This window comes from Varanus komodoensis, unplaced genomic scaffold (genome assembly GCF_004798865.1).
Source record: "Varanus komodoensis strain SLA01 unplaced genomic scaffold, ASM479886v1 scaffold9, whole genome shotgun sequence".
Classification (NCBI taxonomy): domain Eukaryota; kingdom Metazoa; phylum Chordata; class Lepidosauria; order Squamata; family Varanidae; genus Varanus; species Varanus komodoensis.
The window spans coordinates 37,906,089-37,926,487 of NW_025336598.1; the positions used below are offsets into that span (position 1 = coordinate 37,906,089).

At 43.6% G+C, this 20,399-nt stretch overlaps 1 protein-coding gene across 6 annotated transcripts in view; it reads left to right on the top strand.

Annotated features, from left to right (window-relative positions):
- The window catches only part of STAM2 (signal transducing adaptor molecule 2), a 31,231-nt gene extending 24,723 nt beyond the window's left edge, over positions 1-6,508 (top strand). For 4 of the 6 annotated variants that reach the window (XM_044417745.1, XM_044417748.1, XM_044417744.1 and 1 more), the window contains exons 13-14: positions 2,800-2,972; positions 3,048-6,508. In XM_044417745.1, the coding sequence (XP_044273680.1) occupies positions 2,800-2,972; positions 3,048-3,270 (396 nt within the window). In that variant the 3' untranslated portion in view covers positions 3,271-6,508. The remainder of the gene's footprint in view (positions 1-2,799; positions 2,973-3,047) is intronic. The other 2 variants (XM_044417747.1, XM_044417746.1) reach the window with 1 other exon arrangement.
- The last annotated feature ends 13,891 nt before the right edge of the window (positions 6,509-20,399 follow it).

The window sequence follows — 20,399 nt, forward strand, 5'->3', positions numbered from 1 at the left end:
CCTCTCACTTCAAGATAAGGCTGATTCCTGCTGAAGATTAAAAAACAGTAGGTAGTAACTATAGTAGAAGGAGTAACTGCTTCTGCTTTATATAGTTGAATCTCAAGAAAAATCCACTTTCAGCAAGAAGTGTTGTTCAAAATATTTCTTTTTTGAAATTTTAAATTTAGGGAGCAATCCTGAGGCTCCTAGAGAGCATCTAAGGGGCCCTATTTCAGCTTCCCCACTCTTAGGTCAGGAGACACTGCTTCTGCCTTGGATCTGGGAAATGGAAGTTTGACCTTCTTCCACTCACAGACTTCATGTAAAGAACCACACTGGCTGCTTTTCCAAGGCAGAGAAGGCTACTCCAGAGACAGAGTAAAAGGAAGTCCCATGGGAAAGAAGGAAACTGGGGAGGCCAGGATGTGGGGTATCCTGAGCCGCTGTCATCTTCCTTCCCTCTCCCTACAAAACACCTGCACTAAAAAGCCCGTCTAGTGAAAATGCAGAGTGGTAGGACAGGGACGCAAAGGTTGCCTGCACTGCTCTTCCTGTCCAGCATGGGATGCTCATCAGCTCCCAGGTGTGAGGTCTTAAAAGCTCCAAGTGTTCAACCCAGAGGACTGCACCCTTCATAGAAAAATGTAGGCTCCACATTTAAAGTGCTTGCTGATTCATTAGTCCAGTTAACTCAAGCAAGCCTGCTTTATTTTTTCAAATACTACTTTCATGGTACTATTCAAGATCTTTCAGAATATAAAACACTTGAGGAAGGAAACAGTGGGCTACAATGATCAAATGTAAATATTATTGCTAGAATATAAGGTAGTGTATGAATTTTCTACCCTCCTCTTCCCTCCCATACTTGTAAATTTTATTAGCTAAATCAGTACATGGAAGACTTTCTTTCAAAAAAGGCAGAATACTCTCAAATTTAAGCCACAGGATTGATATTTTAGGGAGCTGGGTGCTACAGGACTGCTAAGTTGCACTAAGTTCCAATGTGGAATGCTGACATTCAGAATTGCATCCATGCCTAAGTCCTTGGCTTAGATTAAGCCTTTGGTTGGCTTAACTGGTACTGCTTTTGGCTTGATAATAGTATAATATGACTGTGGCACAGTATGACCTTGTTGCTGCTATGTCATAAAATTCAATCTACCTACACTTTAATTTAACTCTTAGAAACGTCTCCTTCCTTCCTAAGTGTGTGGTGGGAGGCCGTGAAAGGACAATCTTGATAAAGTTGAACACTGGGCTGAAAGCAACAGAATGAGATTCAATAAGGACAAGTGCCAAGTCCTCCACCTAGGAAAAAGAAAAAGATCTCAGAGGAATTGTGGACAATAAACTAAATATGAGCCAACAATGTGATGCAGCTGCCAAAAGGGCAGATGCTATTTTGAGATGCATTAACAGAAGTATTACTTCCAAATCACAAGTGTTAGTATTTTCCCTATCCTCCTCACTAGTCAGACTTCATCTGGAATACTGTGTCCAATTCTGGGCACCAAGATTTAAGAAAGATGCAGGTAAATTAGAAAGGGTCCAGAGGACGGCAACAAAAATGATCCAGCATTTGGAAACACTGCCCTATGAGGAGAAACTGAGAGAACCAAGCATGTTCAGCCTTGAGAAGAGAAGACTGAGAGGGGACATGGTGTCCCTCTATAAGTGCCTCAAAGGCTGTCACAAAGAGGAAGGTCAAGATCTCTGCTTGCTGATATTAGAGTGCAGGACACGGAATAATCAATTCAAGCTGCAACAGCCCAGATTCAGACTAGATATCAGGAAAACGTCCACACTGTAAGAGCAATAAGACAGTGGTACCAGCTGCCTAGAGAGGTGGTGGGCTCTCCCACACTAGAGATATTCAGAAAGAAACTGGATAGCCATCTAAGTGGGATGGTGTAAATTGGTGTCCTGCAACAGCAGTGGGGAGGACCCAATGGCCCTCATGACCCTTTCCAACTCTACTATTCTATGCTTCTTATGAAATGTTCCCCTCACTGTTTAACATGCTATTCTTGGGTGTTGTTTAAAAAAAGTATTCTGAACCTTCCTGTGAACCTATCTGATCTGCTTCATGTGGCCTATCTTCTGAGGTAGACAAATGAATGTATTTATGCTGACATTTATAAAGACAATGAGCACGACTTCCCTTTAAAAGCATAGAAATTAGTAGTGCCACCTTCTAATATAAGATTCTGCATTGCTTGGTTTACATGGCTTCCTTCCTATCCTTATTATCCTTACAGTAAAGTTAAGTTAGGCTGAAAAATAAAGACCTGGCCTAATCTCACTTGGGGCTGATGAACTTGGGGTGGACTTGGTGAAACAGTGAAAATTTGGACCTATTCCTCCCTGGTCCTAGCGCAACAGAAACTTAGAAGTAGCTGAATAAACTATGATCTGATGTATGGTCTGGCCTTAGGTACTGTTGTACCACGAAATATCTGCCTTCCCTCCCTTCCAGAATATAACGACGTGCTTTAAAGTTCTTCAGTGCAGATGTGGGCAACTTTCATGGCCATGGTCTGATTCCACCCCTCTGAAGGACCCCCAGGCCACACAAACAGAGAACTGCTAAAGCAGCTTATTAAGAAAAATGAAATTGCCCTAAATAGCATTCTGCATTATTGGCAAACCATTTTTTTCTTCGCATATTTTTGGGGCCACGTGTCGTCAGCCTCTGCTATAGCACAATGGTTTTTCTACATACATAACTAGGAATATTAGAACATTTGTCTGTATTACACTCTCTTGGTGAGTAGCCATGCATTTCATGTTGGCAAGTCTGTTTTTGTTCTGTTACAGCCTTATCCCATGCGTCCTCAAAGTGGGAATTACGTGGTTCATGGCGTTTCTCAAGGCTACAGTCCAGGGGGTGATCAGATTGGTCCACTGAGGCCTTTGCCCCATACTATAAATTCTTCAGCAACACCTCAGCCAACTCAGACAAGTTATTTAAGGTACTTCTTCTCAGCAAGGTAAGAGCAGAAATTCTTAATTCCTTTCAAGGCTGGCATTATTTTGTATGTTTAACAGCTTTGTTTCTGTTTCAGCACTGGTTTAGAGTCTGTGTCCAGTCCTGCTTATGTAAACCAGAATTCCTGCCTCCCACCTGCTGGAGCAGTTCCTTACACCCAACAAGTGGGCTTGCCTGTGGATATGCTAGCTTACCAGAACAGTGCTTCTAGCTTGCCTCAAGCAGCATGCTATCCAGCAGTTCCAGCTCATTCACTTCCACAACAGCAAACGAATTACCATCAGCAGCCTCTGCTGTGAAAATGCAGAGTCCGTTCGCAAAAACAATCCTGGATATTGCTGACCCTTGTGATATAATGGCTCCTCCATTGATTTGAGAGGATATTCCTGCGCAAGGGGAAAGGCAAGCAATTTCAGAGTAAACGTTAATTCAAGTTTAACTGTTTTTCTGCATAGTTGTTTAAATAAGGTGAACTGCTAGTATGCGTGCGTGTTTTTAAAGCCTTAAAAACTTGGCTTATGTAGTGTTCTTTCTCCTCCCTATTTACCATGAAGTCTGTCTGAAGTAACTTTTCCTTGTAACAAGTTGCAAATGAAGTTTTGAAAACAAGTTTATATATACCTTACTTCTTGTTTGTTCTTTCGAACTTTATTAATACCATTATTTTTATGGAACTTTTGAATTTGAAATGCTATATTGAAACATCATCTATTCAGCTAATTTGCTTTTTGGTTTGCACACTTGCTAGATCATCTTGATAGATTTCATTTTATGATTATACAATAAAGCAGTTGTGAACTTAGGAGAAAACAGAAGAGGTTAATGGCTATTATGGTTTCTGCCCAACTGGATTTCTTATTTACATTTCTCAGAAAATAGTGTCATTTATTACTGTGCAGTAGATCTTATTCCCTCTCAAGGAAGAGAGGATCTGAGGAGTGCATTTTTTAGTATATAAGTTAATTTCCAAGCACAAGCTACCCTCATGGAACGAGAAGAACTTGCTCTATTTTTTCTCTTTGTTTTCATTATCTGATGCTGCTAAATACCTAGTCACGTGAAAGAGAAACCTTTTAATATTAAAAATGCTTATTCTATAATTTATTCACAGCAGAGGTGCATGAACAAATTTATTTTGCCTTAACTACTAAATATACATTATTCAGGGTAAAAGTAACTACCATGACAATGGGTGGGTGGTTCGAGGGGTCAGCAGTACTTTCTCTTCTGATGGCAAAAGAAAAGATGCTCATTAATTCCTCATTGCCTGCTTGCTTTTCCAAGTATTTAACATAATCATCTGCACAGATGTGTATGTAACTTAAATATGGCTAATTGATATATTACTTATGAGGGTAAGTTGAATAGATGAAGGAACAAATTGAGATAAGCAAATGATTATGACTTAGATTCATGAAAAACTGAAGATGTTTATAGATGGTCCCCAGAGGTTTTCTGCAGAGTATGTTCTACAAATACAAGTTTCTTTGTAGTTAGATCCATATTTGTCCAAATCAGATCTGAGTGTTGTGAAGTGGCCACTTTCTCTTCCTATACTGGTTCTAACCAGGCTGTATCATGGCAGTAGTCATATGCAATTTCATTTTGGACCAATAAGTCTTGTGTATGTGGTTGGAGGCTATCACCAGAAAAAACTCACTTGCTGTCCATTTCTTCATGCCAGTTAATATATGCTTAGATTTTTTTTCTTGACTACTTTTAATTTCTTTTTTACCCAGTAATATCAAAAATAACAAAATGGGACATTTATAGGTAATTTCTTTTCTCTTTCCAAAATAAAGTATTTCAAAGGGCGCTCTTTAGAATCCTTATTTAAAGCAAGGTTAATTATTTCTCACTCAACTTAATTTTTTTATAAATAAAATTGAGGTTTTGAAGGCTACAGTTCTTTCATATTTATCATTGCATTAGGTAATCAGTTTTTATTGATTCACAATATTTGATACTACATTAAATGGTGCCCAATATCTGACTGTGATGTTGAGTTGAAGCAACCTTTTTCATTGTTCTTTGTTCTTTATATATAATATATATAAATAATATGTATATATCCACTTGTCTGAGATTTTATACACAACTACATATATACTCACTGTCTAAAAAGAAATCCTAGAAATTTTATATTTGCATTTGGCATTATTGCTAACTGCTATAATCTTACAACACATTTATGCAGATTGTAAATATGTACAAATTCTGATGTTAAAATTGTGTATTTAGTGTTTTGGTGTCAATGGGGATGATCTTCCTTCCCTTTTCTAGACTAAAATATTATTTATTGCTAAGGTACGATCATAATTATGCTGTTAAAGGAACTGACAACAGATTTCCATAGTTAGGGCTCAAACTCCATTGATATCAGTGAATGTTTAGCAGTTATCAGTGGAATTGAGAATGTATCGTAGGAGTATGCCTATTTTTACATTAAAAACAAACAGCACATGCTTTGCTTTCATATAAGTTAACGAAGTAAACAGAAATTTCTCACCATTTTGTAATGAGAGTTGTGTTGTGCTTTTGCCACCCATGGATGTTAAAACGAGATATAAGCTAACTTTGGGGGCCATTTTTCTTTCCTTCCATTAAAAATGTATGCTCCCCATTTGAATGATGCCCAGTATCATTATTTGTTAAACCTGAATCAACTTTTTAAAGAGGTTAATCCTTAAAAGAATGTTTAGTGCTCAAAGATGTCAGTGTCTGTTACATGCATTAGAAAATCGCAATGCCCCCAAAATAGTAAAATGGCTAGATTTTTAAACAGACATCATTTTTGTCTGTTGGCTTAGATTTCATTTGCAGATGTTTCCACTATCTGTAAGCTTGTAGAAGAATCTGATGGAAGACTAGCTATGTCAGTTATTGCTGTTTTATTTTTACCTGAGTCTCTTTCTCTTATCTGTGTATCCACATGCTATTCTCCCACAGAATGAAAACTCCTTAATTCCCCTTTTTCCTCTGCATACATCCCAGATCTGCTCCAGAGGATGGGGTGACTCTTGGGCAGATTTGGGAAGGGCATGCAAGTAAGCCCTGTTGTGTGAGCAGCCTTCTGCTCGCTTAATCTTAGACGTAGTTCATTTATTGAGAAATACATCACCATGTTACACCTAAGCTGGTTTTGTTGCAATAATCTTCATATATAAAAGGGTTGACTCTCTTTTCTCCTGGAATATTAAGTCTTGGAAACACATGGAAACATTCTGTATGACACTAAATTAAATCCTGTTGATTTTTGACCTCATTTCTAAAAGGAAAAAGGGGTGTTACAGAATGCTTGAATCTGCCTTCTAACAACTTGTCATGTGCAGGAAGTTCTCTTTGTGGCTGCTTGTCCAAGTTTAGACTAAGAGATTTTTTTCACACAACAAAATGCATTTTGAGCCTTTTGATTCAATACTTTCTTCACGCAATCTCCAGTATTAAGTTTTGAATCAGATTATATGAAATATCCATCCAGCCCCTTGTCTACAAGATAGTTGCGCTGACTTGTGCAAATAAAGCTTTTTTAACAGACGTATTTAGAGTCTTTATTTTTTAATGTGTTGAGCCATTGGAATGTGAGCCTGGAGAACAATTTTGGTGGGCTTCTTTCATCAGTAGGCCCCACTGGGCTTACTACTCTGGGCAACAGCGGGAGTGCTCTCTGACTGCTGCCTACCACTTGGGTCCAGTTACTGTTTTAATTTGCACACTGTCTTGGAGTTATGCTACACTGGAGGCTTTTTGTGAGAAACTGAGAATGGGATGGGTTGTTTGAGGTGGTATCCAGAATAGGAATCGGGCTGGCCCCACTTGCACATGAAGACTCTGGCATCTGTCTGCACAGGAACATCTGGTGGATAGATTCCATCCAGCGCTTGATTCTGTTTCTCTGTATCCACAGACTTGGGATTCTTCAGCCACCAGGACTAGAACATTGACTTCCATTTCTGTTAAAAGCCGAACCAAATGGCTTATTAGCATGTTGAATTTCCCATGCAATATCAGTTTGTGCTTGAACCAAATGAAATCCCATGAGTGGAGGAAGGCTTACAAGGCAGATTTTTCCTGTGGCAACTTTTTCCATCTTCAAAAAAAAAATCTTGGAGTAGGTGAAGTGTGCTGGATAACATTTTATATTGTTAATTTGTTTTATATTTTGAATGTATTTTAATTTATGTTGTGAGCCGCCCCAAGGCTTTGGCGAATGGGGCGGCATAGAAATGTTTTAAATAAACAAACAAACATGGAATCTGGCATGTGGAACTCTAACAAGAGCAAAGACTAGCAAAAATTGGGAAGACCCCTGCTATGTGAGTAGACCTGTATTCTATTCATCGAAAGGGCTAACTGGAAGCCACTGCTGTATTGCAGGAGAGCCTAATTCAGCCAAAAGCATAAGCTAGCAGCAGCAGCAGCTTTCCTCTACACAAGTATTCTGAGCTGGGCAAGGAGTTGCACGGGCAAACTGCTGCCATCAGAATAGTTCCTAATTGGATTCAGTGCATGCAGGCCTAGCCTAATTATTGGCAGTTGTATAGATCCATTTGAGAAGAAAACTAGGTTTAGTTCTTTTTCCCCAGGCAGTCCCTGAGTTATGAACAACCCTTACTTATGAACTGCCATAAAGGCTATTAATCTTTAAATTTTAATGTGGAAAATCAAAAATCACTAGAAAAGGAAGCAAACAGGGAGAGAGGGAAGCCTCCAAAGCAATCCTTCCAGCCCACACATCCAGAGAGGGAAATTTCTCTGGCACTGCCTTGTGGGGAGGAGGTGTGAGGAATTGGGGGGGGGGGGTAAAGAGATTCATGTTTCTTCCACTTTCACAGGGATCCTGCACCCCTAACCCATGTGAATGGGGAGGACCAACCATACATGATCCAACTTTCATACAAATTCAACTTAAAGATGAATTTTCATTTTTCAGCAACAGGACTTTCCTAACCCAGAATCTGCCTATACACACACAGCAAGCCAGTTTGGGATAATAGGCAGTGCTATATTTATAAAGTGTGCTGTTTATGTTGTGACTTTCTTAAATGCTTTGCCCTTGAGCCACTTGGATAAACACAGTTGGAATGGCATTGCACCATAATGGTGTTATGGAGATAGACCCTACTAGCTATGAACTCATACGGCTGGTCTTAGGATGGAAGGGAGAAACATAAGGAATGGAAGGAAGAGAAAAGTTCATTGTTAACTACCATTAAGCCTGAAGATTACTCATAGTGCATAATTCAAGCTAAGGACATTTTATGACCCAGTTAAGAGTGGGAAATAAAAGGATTATGTAACTTGCCATCCTTATAAGGGTGGGAAGCAAAATGTTCCTATGAGTCACTGTTCCTCTAAAATTCACAGGAACCTATACTGTCAGTTCCTTATTTGCATTGACTGAATCCCTTGAATCTCATGAGGGTTTATACACACAGGGATGCCATAGGTTCAAGATTAAGTTTTGTGGGGGTGGAACTCCAATGTGTGGGGTGAGCTGATGGCATTTGTTTGCACAGATTTGCTACATCATTACCCTGGGAAAGTGGTATCTTGTTAGCAGTGAGTTCCAATAAAGTAGCTTCACTCATCTGGCATTGTTCCAAAATAAGTGCAGAAAGGAGAATAAATTTTTTGACGTGTGTAAAGTTGATTTGACATCAGTGGAGGAAACTAGTATATAAAGGACAATATCTCAGGTATTATTGCATACTCTATGGTTTTAAATAATAGTTGAGCAAATTGCCAAAAAAAATGTGTCTTCTGAAAAATGCAAGTTCATTTTCTTTCAAACAGGCTTTCTGCATCTTCTAAATAAAACAAGTATTCTTTATAAAATGTTTAGGGAAGATGAGGTGACTTTTGGGTTTTGTTCTTTTTTGCAGCTTTTATTTTTTAACTAGAAAGTGACTTCTATCTAGTCTGTTCTATCATTTATCTGGCCAATGGTTGCAGAAGGCGTAATTCCAAAGGAAAGGAAAGGAAAGGAAAGGAAAAAGGAAAGGTTGTTACAAGTTAACAGCATATAGTCTCCCACTTACTTGAACACTTGTGGCAAAGCTCTTTAGAACAAAGCTACAACTGCCAATATATAGTAATTTCTGCCTGCACTTTTCTAATTAGCCTCTGCTAGCCATTCTTTTTATTCTTTTGAGCTTTGTTGCACTCCCTATGTAGACTTGTTAAATTATACTTTGCTGTTAATGTTACAGGGTGGTGTGCCTATGACAAAATGCTTGCATGAGGCAAACTAAATTTCAACTATAGCTTTGACTTGTCTGACACCAAAAGTGAGTGCAGAACTGCAATAAACAGAACTCTGCTGTAAGTGCTTTGGGGCTAAATTGCATCTCAACCTGTTTAAGATTAAGCTGTGTCCAGGTGTCATAAGAATGTTGCAAAGCCATCATAATCCTCAACAGAAGGCTACAGCTTTCAGAGAATAAGGTGGACAGAATTCTTCTCCAGTTTTGTGTAATCTCAAGATTACTAATCTGAATCATATCCAGTGTTATGTGAGTGGACTTCCATTCACACAGCCCAACTTTAGCTTCCATCCTTCCCAGTCAGAGCTACAGAGTCCTCCAGTTCCTCAAAGCAGATTTTTTTTTCTCCTAGCAGGTAGAAGGACAAATTTTTCATTGGTAGTTGAACACAACTGAATACCACCCCATCTATCTTCTCCCATTATAAAATCTAGTGTGGGGTGTGGACATTTTAAAGACTAGGGCCATAATAGTGGTTTCCTTTATGACGATTGTTAATGATTGAAATGTGACCTATTGTTATGTATATACTACGCTACACCCAAAGCTCTCTGAGTGGTTTACAGTTGCACTGGCAATTTATTTTCTTAAGAGAATTGCTAACCTACTTCTCAGGGTACATTTTCTTCATAATTTGCTTTAAGAAAATATTTAAAGGGCATAAAAATATCATTGGCACACCAATAAACAGCAGATTGCAATTTCAGAAGTTGCAGCAACTAAACAATTTTTCACAGCACATGGGTACATGGGATGGAATAAAATTGTCTTTAGAGTTCTCTTCAAAATCAGTTGTGGAGATGATGGAAATACCATCCAAGGGAGGGTGTTTGCATTCTGTAGGTATGGATGGGGCCACTGCTGAATGGACCCTGTTCCTGATACCCACTAATCTAATACCACTTATTTAGAGCATGCTACCTAATAATTTAACCAAGAAGTCTTCATGAGCACCCTGGTTAACAAAGCGATGTATCCTTCCTCAAGCTTGAAATTTAAATCAATGACATGACATAAATAAGGGGAAGGGAAGATGTATATAATGAACAATGGCTTTCAAAGTTTATTTGAAGATATGCTGATGGGAACAGTTTACTTCCTTTCCTGCGCTTAGTGCAGTTTGCTGAAATGGCCTCTGTGAAGGCCATCCTGACTTGGTGAGACGAGAACAGGTGGGGCAAAGAGACGCTGCAGGGGTTCAGATGATGATCTTAATAGGTGGGCAGGGTCCTATGGGTGCAGATGGTCCTTCAGAGAACCTGGTCCAAAGCAGTTTAGGGTTTTCAAAGCATCAAACCAGTATCTCACAGGCATAGTCCTGTGTATGTTTAGACAGAAAGAAGGCCATGCTGGCTTGGCCATGCTGTGAGTTTTGAGCCTCCTTCCTGTCTGAGATGCATAGGACAGTGACCTCAATTGAGCATGAAAACAAATGACTCCTACGGGCAGCCTCGATGCTGTATGCTGCCTTCCTTGCCATTTCTGACCTGTCTGCTAGGGCAGCCCTTATGCGTTCATTGAAAGTATCACGGTCCCTAAGATTATGGAAAGAATTGTTACCATGACAACCTGAATAATATAAGTGGGAATTGCAACAAAATGTTCCAGTGTTGAAAGCTTTTGTTCAAGGTGGCAGCCAACCAGCCCTAGCCCTTTCCAGGATATGATGCTCCATCACCCTCCACTTTACTGGCCTGCAGCCCAAGTGTCTTCAGCGCATGCTCAGTCCATGTTAGGCTGTATTTTTCCCGTGTTTGGCAATTTTAAAACTGTCTTGCACACCACAGCATGGGAGGCATGGCAAAGAACAAATAGCCTGCCCAGAAGAACTGAACAAGGCCAAGGTGATGTCTGAGCCCAAATACACTGAACAGCTCCTTTAAATCCATGGTTTTCAGCATGGCTTTCAGACACATATTTCGTAGCAATCCAAAACTGCTGGTAAGGAAATACGTTAAAATGTGGGAGGAATAATGGCAGGCACCAAGAAAGGGTGCCTTCTGCTGGTGTACAAGATGGCAACCTGAATGGCACACAAGTTGAACACAGCTTGAATACCGGCTTATAAGCCCAGAGACAACCTGCACAGAATGTACGAAGATGGATTCAGATGTGCTAGGTTGTGGAATATGTATCTTTATGGAGGCATTTCCACATCCTCTGCATTGCATTTAATGGACAGTTCCCTGTGTGCTGGTCCCTATTAAAGATATTAAAAACCCTTTGACTTGCTGACTGTGTTCACAGGGCCTCCCAGTAGCCTTTTCAGTACTATGGTTGCTATGCAACCTGTTATCAGGATAAAATTCAAATTGTCCCTTTCACTGTGTATTTTCTTTGTCAACTGCCCATTTACCAGCAGCAAGTGTACTACAAGAGGTGGTAAGCGTGTTTATTGGATGTTTTTCTAGCCTGGAAGTGTTCACAGTATTTGCCAGGTAGCTCTACACAATCATTATTAGCCAAGGATGAGCCAGCAAAAACATTCAGTAACGATCGGACACGGAAAAGCAAGAAAGCTGACCCATTAAAGTGTTTAACGACTTGGCTTATTTCACAAGATTTGAGTCAACTGACCTACATTAGAACCTCAAACCGTGTGCTTTTCCTGACGACTGGAATGGGACGGGACTTGAAACACTCAGGTGCTTGTAATTTAAGCAAGCAGAAAAAGCTAGCCTATAATATTATCTGGAGGGACACACTCTGCAGCCCTGGAATAAAAAAAAAAAAGCTGAAAAGCCCCCACAATTTTACCTAACACAAAGGAAATTGCTGATCTGTACCACTCGTGGTGCCAGACCCTTTTTCTGGCTGCAGTTTTATGCACCGAGATCTACTTTCCTTCTGTGCATGGAATAAGGGCACAAGATTCCCAAGCTGTAAGTTTACTTGTCAAGGGGGAATAGTTTTAGTTTGTAACTGAATGGGTTACTTAGTTGATCAATTAAATAGGGAACCTCTGCGGAAACAGGTTTTTTGCAGCATCAGTTCTATGTGCCACTGGGCCCACCTGAGGCAGAGCAACGAGGCCAACCCCCTGCTGAAGGACAGACCAGTTCTTTTGCCCCCGAGGCATTAAATCCTGCAAGCCCCTCTCCATACTGTCTGCCAGTGAATATACAATGGATAATATTGGATTGGATAATATACAATATGCAATGGATAAATTAAATAATTGGCTATCTTTTCCTCAGAAGCCGCTGCTTGGGGCAGCTGCCCCACTTAGCTGAACGCTAGTGCTGACTTTTTGGAAGCTTGAGTCCATGTGCACGGGTGTGGGTGGCTTCATAATGTTAAGTACAAATTTTACACTGGAATATCCCCCTAAATGTCCTTGTTTTGATGCCAACACATCTAGTCCTTCAAGACAGATCTTGTGCTTGTGGTGAAGAAAACCAGTTAGACAGGAGTAGCAGTTCCATCCATAGGATGTCAGCCCAGTCCTAGCTATGTTTACTCATGGTTTACTAAGTAAACCATGCAATAATTAACTGGCATATGCCCAAGTATAAGGGTGTAGAATTGCAGTTCCAAAGAACAATTCATTCCTAGGGCCCAATGTATGTGTGTCTAAGTGAGAGAGTGAATGAAAAAATACATCAGTCATGATCTGAGCCAAATCATGTTTACTTAGTGATAAGTATGAATCCTAAAGTGAAATTGAAGAGGAACTAAAGATCCTCTTGATGCGGGTGAAGGAGGAGAGTGCAAAAGTTGGCTTGAAACTTAACATTAAGAAAACTAAGATCATGGCATCCGGTTCTCTCACTTCCTGGCAAATAGATGGGGAAGAAATGGAGGTAGTGACAGATTTTATTTTCCTGGGCTCCAAGATCACCGCAGATGGGAACTGCAGCCAAGAAATTAAAAGATGCTTGCTCCTGGGGAGGAAAGCTATGGCAAATCTAGAAAGCATACTAAAAAGCAGAAACATCACCCTGCCAACAAAAGAGTGTATAGTCAAGGCTATGGTTTTCCCAGTTGCAATGTATGGCTATAAAAGCTGGACCTTAAGGAAGGCTGAGCGCCGAAAAATCGGGGCCTTTGAATTGTGGTGCTGGAGAAGACTCCTGTGAGTCCCTTGGACCGCAAGGCGATCAAACCAGTCAGTCCTAGAGGAGATCAACCCTGACTGCTCTTTAGAAGGCCAGATCCTGAAGATGAAACTCAAATACTGTGGCCACCTAATGAGAAGGAAGGACTCCCTGGAGAAGAGCCTAATGCTGGGAACAATAGATGGCAAAAGAAGAAGGGGGCGGCAGAGGATGAGGTGGCTAGATGGAGTCACTGAAGCAGTTGGTGTGAGCTTGGGTGGACTCCGGGGGATGGTGGAGGACAGGAAGGCCTGGAGGAAGGTTGTCCATGGGGTTGCGATGGGTCAGACACGACTTCGTGACTAACAACAACAACATGAATTCTAAATATGTTTTATTTGAGAACTGTGAGACTTTCTTGTATGTTGTTTTTAAAGTAGCATACCCCATCCAGAGGTTGTAAGTTCAGCAAATAAATACATAAATACATTTAAATACTTCCAAATAAGCATGTTTGAAAATAAACTACTAGTTTCACCATTAAATTGCATTGAGCAGTGGCTTGGACCAAATGGCTTTATTAGCCCTTTCTCACTCTGCTGTTCTGTGATCCTACGATGGCTTAACATGCACTGATGAAAATAATCGGATGGGGAATAATCTTGTTTTGATGCTTTCTTTCTCCCGGTTGAGGCTGAATAAGCCTAAGCAATTTACATGGGTTCAAGGACTCACCAATCCCCATTAAGTGATCTTGCGCAGTCAGAGCTACCGCGAGGCCAAGTGAAGTGTCCGCTGCAGGCCACAGACGCTTTATTTACTTTGGTCTTATAGCTCTTTTACCACCAGGAATGGAAAGAAGTGCTTCTGGGCTTTCTGACTCATTTGTCAAACTAACTTGGCCGGCTTTGCCGAGTACCCACTTGGACTTGGCCGGAGGGTACCATTCGCTGTCCTGTCTCAGGCAGAACAAAATTGCTCGCGCTGCCTGCGAGGGAATTCTGCGCTCTAAGCCACGCAGAGAGTGTTTTCTAGGGGAGACGACTGTCAGAAGCTGGCTGGTCTGTGCGGGGACACACACACACACACACGCAGAGAGAGAGAGAGAGAGAGAGAGAGAGAGAGAGAGAGAGAGAGAGAGAGAGAGAGAGCCATCCCGGTGTAATTTTCAGGGCTGCAGAACATGATCGAGCGGGCAGCGCAAGCTCGGCTGAGCTGCCGGAGCGCGTGGGGAGGCTGGCCGTGCGACAAGCCTCCTCGCCTTTAAAATACTACAGAACTATATTTGCAGGCGTGGGTTTGAGGCTCGCTGCGTGGGCGGGGAGGCGCGGAGGAGGGGGGCGGAGTTGAGGACCGGGCTGGGGCGCGTGCTGCAGCCAAGTCATCCCTCGGGGACTGATCTTCGGGTTGCCTCTCCCCCCTCCTTTCTCCCCCCCCCCCCCCCGCGGCGGGCGCGCCGTGCGAGGGGAAAGAGGCGCTGCCGCTTTAAGGCTCCGGCAGCCCCGCCAGCAGCGCCCTTTGCCGACTCCGTCCCCACGCGCAGGCAGCTGCGAGTTGCAGGCGGCGGCGGCGCAGACGGAGCAAGGGCGGCCGGCCGGCTGGCTCGCTCGCTCGCTCGCTGGCTGGCTGGCGGGCGGGCTCGCGGCGTGTGCTCGCAAGGCGCGGGAGCCCTCGCGGCCGGGGCAGCATGTCCAAGCACCCGTCCTCGTACAGCAAGAACGGGCTGGCGGACCCCATCTTCCAGGTACCGCTCCCCGCGCGCTCCCTGGCCACGCACCTCCTGGGAAAGGTCGGGGGGTGGGGGCGCTGGGGGGGCATCGAGGGCGCGCTTGATCCGCGGGGGGGGGGGGAGTCTGGGCTTGGCCAGGAGTTTCTTCCCCGAAAGTGCTCTGACGGTGACTGCCGAGCACCCATCATCCTCAGCCGCCCTCAAGTAACGCTTCGCTTTCCCCCTCCCCTCCCCTCCCCTCCCTCCGCTGCGGGCTCCAGGGGAGCAGAGGCACGGCGACCCGCAGGAGCCGGTTGAAGCGATCCGATGGCAGCACGACGTCCACCAGCTTCATCCTCCGGCAGGTAAGCTGGACCCAGGTGGGGACGGTCGCGGGCACAGGAAGCGGCGCACACTCGGTTGGCTGGCCGCTGGTGGGGGGGGGGGCGCGGGAGGAGGGGCTGCCTCTCTCCGGCGCTCCTACGCAGCCCCCAAAGTGTGTCAAGCTCGAAAAGTGGCCGACCTGATTCTCTGCTGGCATTTAAAGGGACCCTCTGCGCATTTATTTATTGGCACTTCCTTTTCTGTTGCTGAAATGTCATTCCTTTGCTCCAAAGAACTGTTTCTGGAAGGAGAACATATTTTCTGATCTTCATTCCACAACACCTCTTAATAAAAGTGTTATCTTCTGAGAAGTGCCATGGGAAAGAAGTTTCGTTAAATAAATACAAACAAAACATTGTGTTTTTGCGCTCCATTTTGTGTAGCTTGGATTTAGGCCATGCGCATATGCATTGATTCTTGAACAGTCTCTTCAGCAAAGTTCTGATGATTTGACTGGAAGGTTGGTGGCGTCCAGCGAGGAACAGAGCATCATTAAATCAATCATTGTTGAAGGAAGCGGTGCAAAGTTGACACAAACATGTATAAAAACCTGGAAGCTGGAAAAGATCTTGTCTTTGAGGCTGAGTATTGGCACACCTGTTTTTGTGAAGTCCATGAGACTAACAGTACACTTACAGGAACATTTACACTAACAGTAAATTTGGATGGTAACTTCTGGGACTCCTGACAGTCTACACAGCTGGATCTCCCATCCTTATGCTTCCCCCCACATTTTTCTGTTGCAGAGACTGAGTGGATTCAGAGCAGACAATTCTTGTGAAATGTTTTCTGTGGGTCTGTATGAGGAGATCCCTTCAGTTCCTTGCGCACAAGCTAAGCAGAGCTTTGGACAGGTGGCACACCCAGCCACAGGCCAACCCCACCATTAGGGAAAGTGGAACAAGCGTCACAGGTGGCAGGTGCTGAGAGGTCAGTGCAGGGCATTGCTGGAGAGGATTGTAAGCCATTGACCTGACCTGTGCCCTGGAAGTTAGCTTGTTGCCTTGAGGTCTGCTGGAAGATGCAGTCCCATCACCAATATTGAAGAAATATAGGGCTGCCACTGTTCAGCTTTTGGACATGGCACTGGAAGATACACCATCTTGTTCTTTGCACCAGGCAGCAAAAGGTCTTGAGTTTACCCTGCCCAACTCGGTTCTTATTCATGTGCTCCGGACAAAGTCTGTAAAGATAGGAAAAGGTTGTTAACCAGTGGTTTAACAAATTAGCTCGAAACCTAGCAAAGGTTCTGCCCTAATGTCAGGAATTAGTTCTGTGCTAAACTAGACAGAGGAAGTGCCTCTCAGCAAGTAGTTGGCATGCTCACTGAATACCCAGAGCCAACTTATAGGCACCTGGAATTAGTAGAGGCAATCCAGGGCACAGGCTGTGGTATTTTAGAAACTCAAGGGGCTGTTATTGTTCTTTTAAAATTGTTCTACCCCTAACTGATATCAACTGGAAAACAAAAAGAAAAGCCTTCAGTCTGACTGCATATACAGATAAGACTGAATACGTATAAAATATATATTATTTTGTTTTGCTTGGTTGAGTTTAATCTTTTTCTAGAAGCAGGAAGATAGATGAGTTTCCCTGCCTTAAACTTATATTCTCAAGTTTGGTCAAGACATATGACCTACTAAATCTCAGGCTGAAAACATTTAGATTAAAATATAAGTTTGATGCTTAGAGAAAGAAAGATTTGTCCCTAAGGGCATAACAGTTACCTCTGGGAGTGTTCAGTAAGAGGAACACTTACTGTGTGCATTATATTGCAAGAAGATAGAAATGAGATGCATGGCTGAGAATGGAGAGGAAATTACACTGGGACCTTATATAGAAGAGTTTTATAGCCTTTCTCTTAAGGTGAAAGCCTAGTGACATTTTGTTGCTTAACTGTTTCTAGTATGTATCATATTCTGTTTGTTGCCAGCCAGCAGTTCTGAGTTACTCTTTGAGGCTGTCCCATTGGAATTTTTTCCTGATCATATATAGTGACAGAATGGGATAGATGTCCTGAGCTGAACTAGGTCATATTCCATCAGCTTGCTTCTGCAGTGCACAGTGGTCATTATATTTAGATTTGTAAGTAGAAATATTCTTCGTTACTGCCTTGTGTTCCACCAGTGTCTCTGACGTGTATGTCAAATGAGTGGGTGTGAGTCTCTCTGGGACGAGTATCCAGGCATGGACTGAAAGAAATGTGATTTAATTCTACGTGCCATAGCAAGCTGCTCCTCAAACAGCTGCTCCCAAGTCTCGCATGGCAAGCCTTTTTTTTTTTTTTTGGAAACTGAAGGATGCTTCAGTTTCATTCTGAAAAAAGCAAAAAGTTAATGCTCTCCTGGGTATGTCTAACTTCTTCAGTGTACTTAAAGTAGCTGCTCTTTGGATCGTTGGTCTAGTCAGAAACGCTGACCGTGGCTTTTCCTTACTGTGGTTCAGTGGGTATATTGTAGTTCATCCAGTGTTCAGTGGAATGTTAAGGCTGTATACTGTGATTTTATACAGAATAATGTTCTGGTGGCTTTATGGGAGAGTGGAACACTCACAGTATAAGGCACATATTTGTGTGCATTTGTTAGACTATCTTGAGTTTGATCCAGCCATAGTGAAGCACTTTAGCAGTGCAATTCTATGCACATTCCCACAGAAACAATTCCCACTGCTCTGGGTAAGTGCTTGGGGCTACCAGGGTGACACAGGGTGACACACAGAGGAAGGTGAAGATCTCCTCTGGCTGATGCCAGAGGGTGGGGCACAGAATAGTCAGTTCAAGTTGCGACAATCCAGATTCAGGCAGGGCATCAGGGAAAGCTTCCTCACTCTCAGAGCAATACAACCATGGAACCAGCTGCCTAAAGAGGTGGTGGGTTCTCCCACACTAGAAACACTCAAAAAGAAACTGGACAGCCATCTGAGTGGGATGGTGTAACGTGGTGTCCTGCAACAGCAGGGGCTTGGACCCGATGGCCCTCATGGCCCTTTCCAACTCTACTATGATTCTGTGATACAGCCCAAATCTCTTTGAAATTAGGGTAGAATTAAGCATATGCTCAGGTCAGTCTTCTGCTGATATCAGTGGGACTGAAAATTGTCTAATTTTGGCTCAAATGTGCATGCTACATTGTGTATATGTGTAGGTTCTTTGCACTCAAGTTTGATACAACTATCTTAGCTATTATTTTCATATTTTCTGAAATGAACCGGGCTGTGTTACATGTTAAGAATGGTCTATAGTCATTGATGTTGCATTGTTAAAAGCAAAACATGATAGCACTAACAATTTGTAACCAACACAAGAAGCAACTTTTTCTGTGACTATTATTTAACTCTTCTCTGAAACCCAAGTGTAATAAATCTTCCCTCATCCATGACTTGATTGTGGATGAGGGGGCCGACCTGGCTTGCATTACAGAGACCTGGGCGGGTAAGGGGGGGGATGTCGCCCTCTCTCAACTGTGCCCACCCAGGTATCTGGTCCAGCACCGACCACGCCGGGAGGGGAGGGGAAGGGAGGGGAGGGGGGGTCGCTTTGGTTTATCGAGCCTCTTTTTCCCTCACGGGGCTTCCTGTCCCCTCGAGGCCGGGTCTAGAGTACCTCTACTTGGTGTTGGACGACCAAGACTGGGGATTCTGTTGGTGTACTGTGCACCCTTCTGCCCAACAGACTCCCTGCCTGAGCTGACGGAGATCATCTCGGATTTGGTGTTGAGGACTCCCAGGATGTTGGTCCTGGGGGACTTCAATCTCCATGCCGAGACGGTTCTAACTGGGGCGGCTCAGGACTTCATGGCCTCCATGGCGGCCATGGGGCTGTCTCAACACGTCAGTGGCCTGACCCATGAATGTGGACACACTCTGGACCTGGTTTTCTCGACAGGGGCAGGAAGAGGGTGATCTGAGGGTGAGGAACTTGTGTCTGACTCCCCTGTCATGGTCAGATCATTTCCTCATAAGGTTTGAGCTCGATAGCGGCCTTTCCCTCTGTAAGGGTGCGGACCCGATTGTGCTGGTCCGCCCCCGGAGCCGGATGGATCCGGATGGATTCCTGAAGGCCCTGGGGGATTTCCCGGTTGATAAGGCTGGTGCTCCTGTCGATGCTCTTGTCGAACTATGGAATGGGGAAATAACCAGGGCTATTGACACGATCACTCCTAAGCGTCCTCTCCCACCTGGCAGGGGCCGTTCATCCCCTTGGTATACACTGGAACTACGGGCGATGAAGTGGGTTGGGAGTCGTCTAGAGCATAGGTGGAGGAAATCACGGGATGAATCCGACCGAACACACTTGAGAGCCCATTATTGGGCCTATGCTGTGGTGGTGAGGATGGCGAAGAAGAAATTCTTCTCCGCTTCCATTGCTTCCTCACAATGCCATCCGGCAGAGCTCTTTCGGGTGGTACAGGGGCTGGTACATCCGGGCCCAAAGAAAGATTTCGTGCCACCCTCAAAGGCCCACTGTGACGACTTCGCCAATCATTTCCGGGAGAAAATCGCTCAGATTTGTCACGAGCTGGACTTTACTATTGAATCAGATCCTACTGGGGAGGTGCCAGTGTTACCGTCTAGTCCACAATTGATGGATGAGTTTCAGTTGTTGCGGCCTGATGATGTGGACAAGGTGCTTGGACAGGTACATCCTACCACCTGCTTACTGGACCCCTGCCCATCTTGGCTACTTAAGACAGCCAAGGACGGGATTGGGACCTGGATTCTGGAGGTCGTCAATGCCTCTCTGAGGGACGGCCGCGTATCTGCCCCTTTAAAGGAGGCGGTAGTCCGGCCAGTCCTAAAGAAGGCATCCCTGGATCCAGAGGTGGCCGCCAATTATAGACGGGTGGCCAACATCCTGTTCTTGGGCAAGGTGTTGGAGCGGGTGGTGGCAGGACAAATCCAAGCACTCTTGGATGAAACTGATTATCTGGACCCATTTCAGTCCGGCTTCAGACCCGGGTACAGTACTGAATCTGCCTTGGTCGCCCTGTATGATGACCTGTGCAGGGAGAGAGATGGGGGAGTGCGTCCCTGTT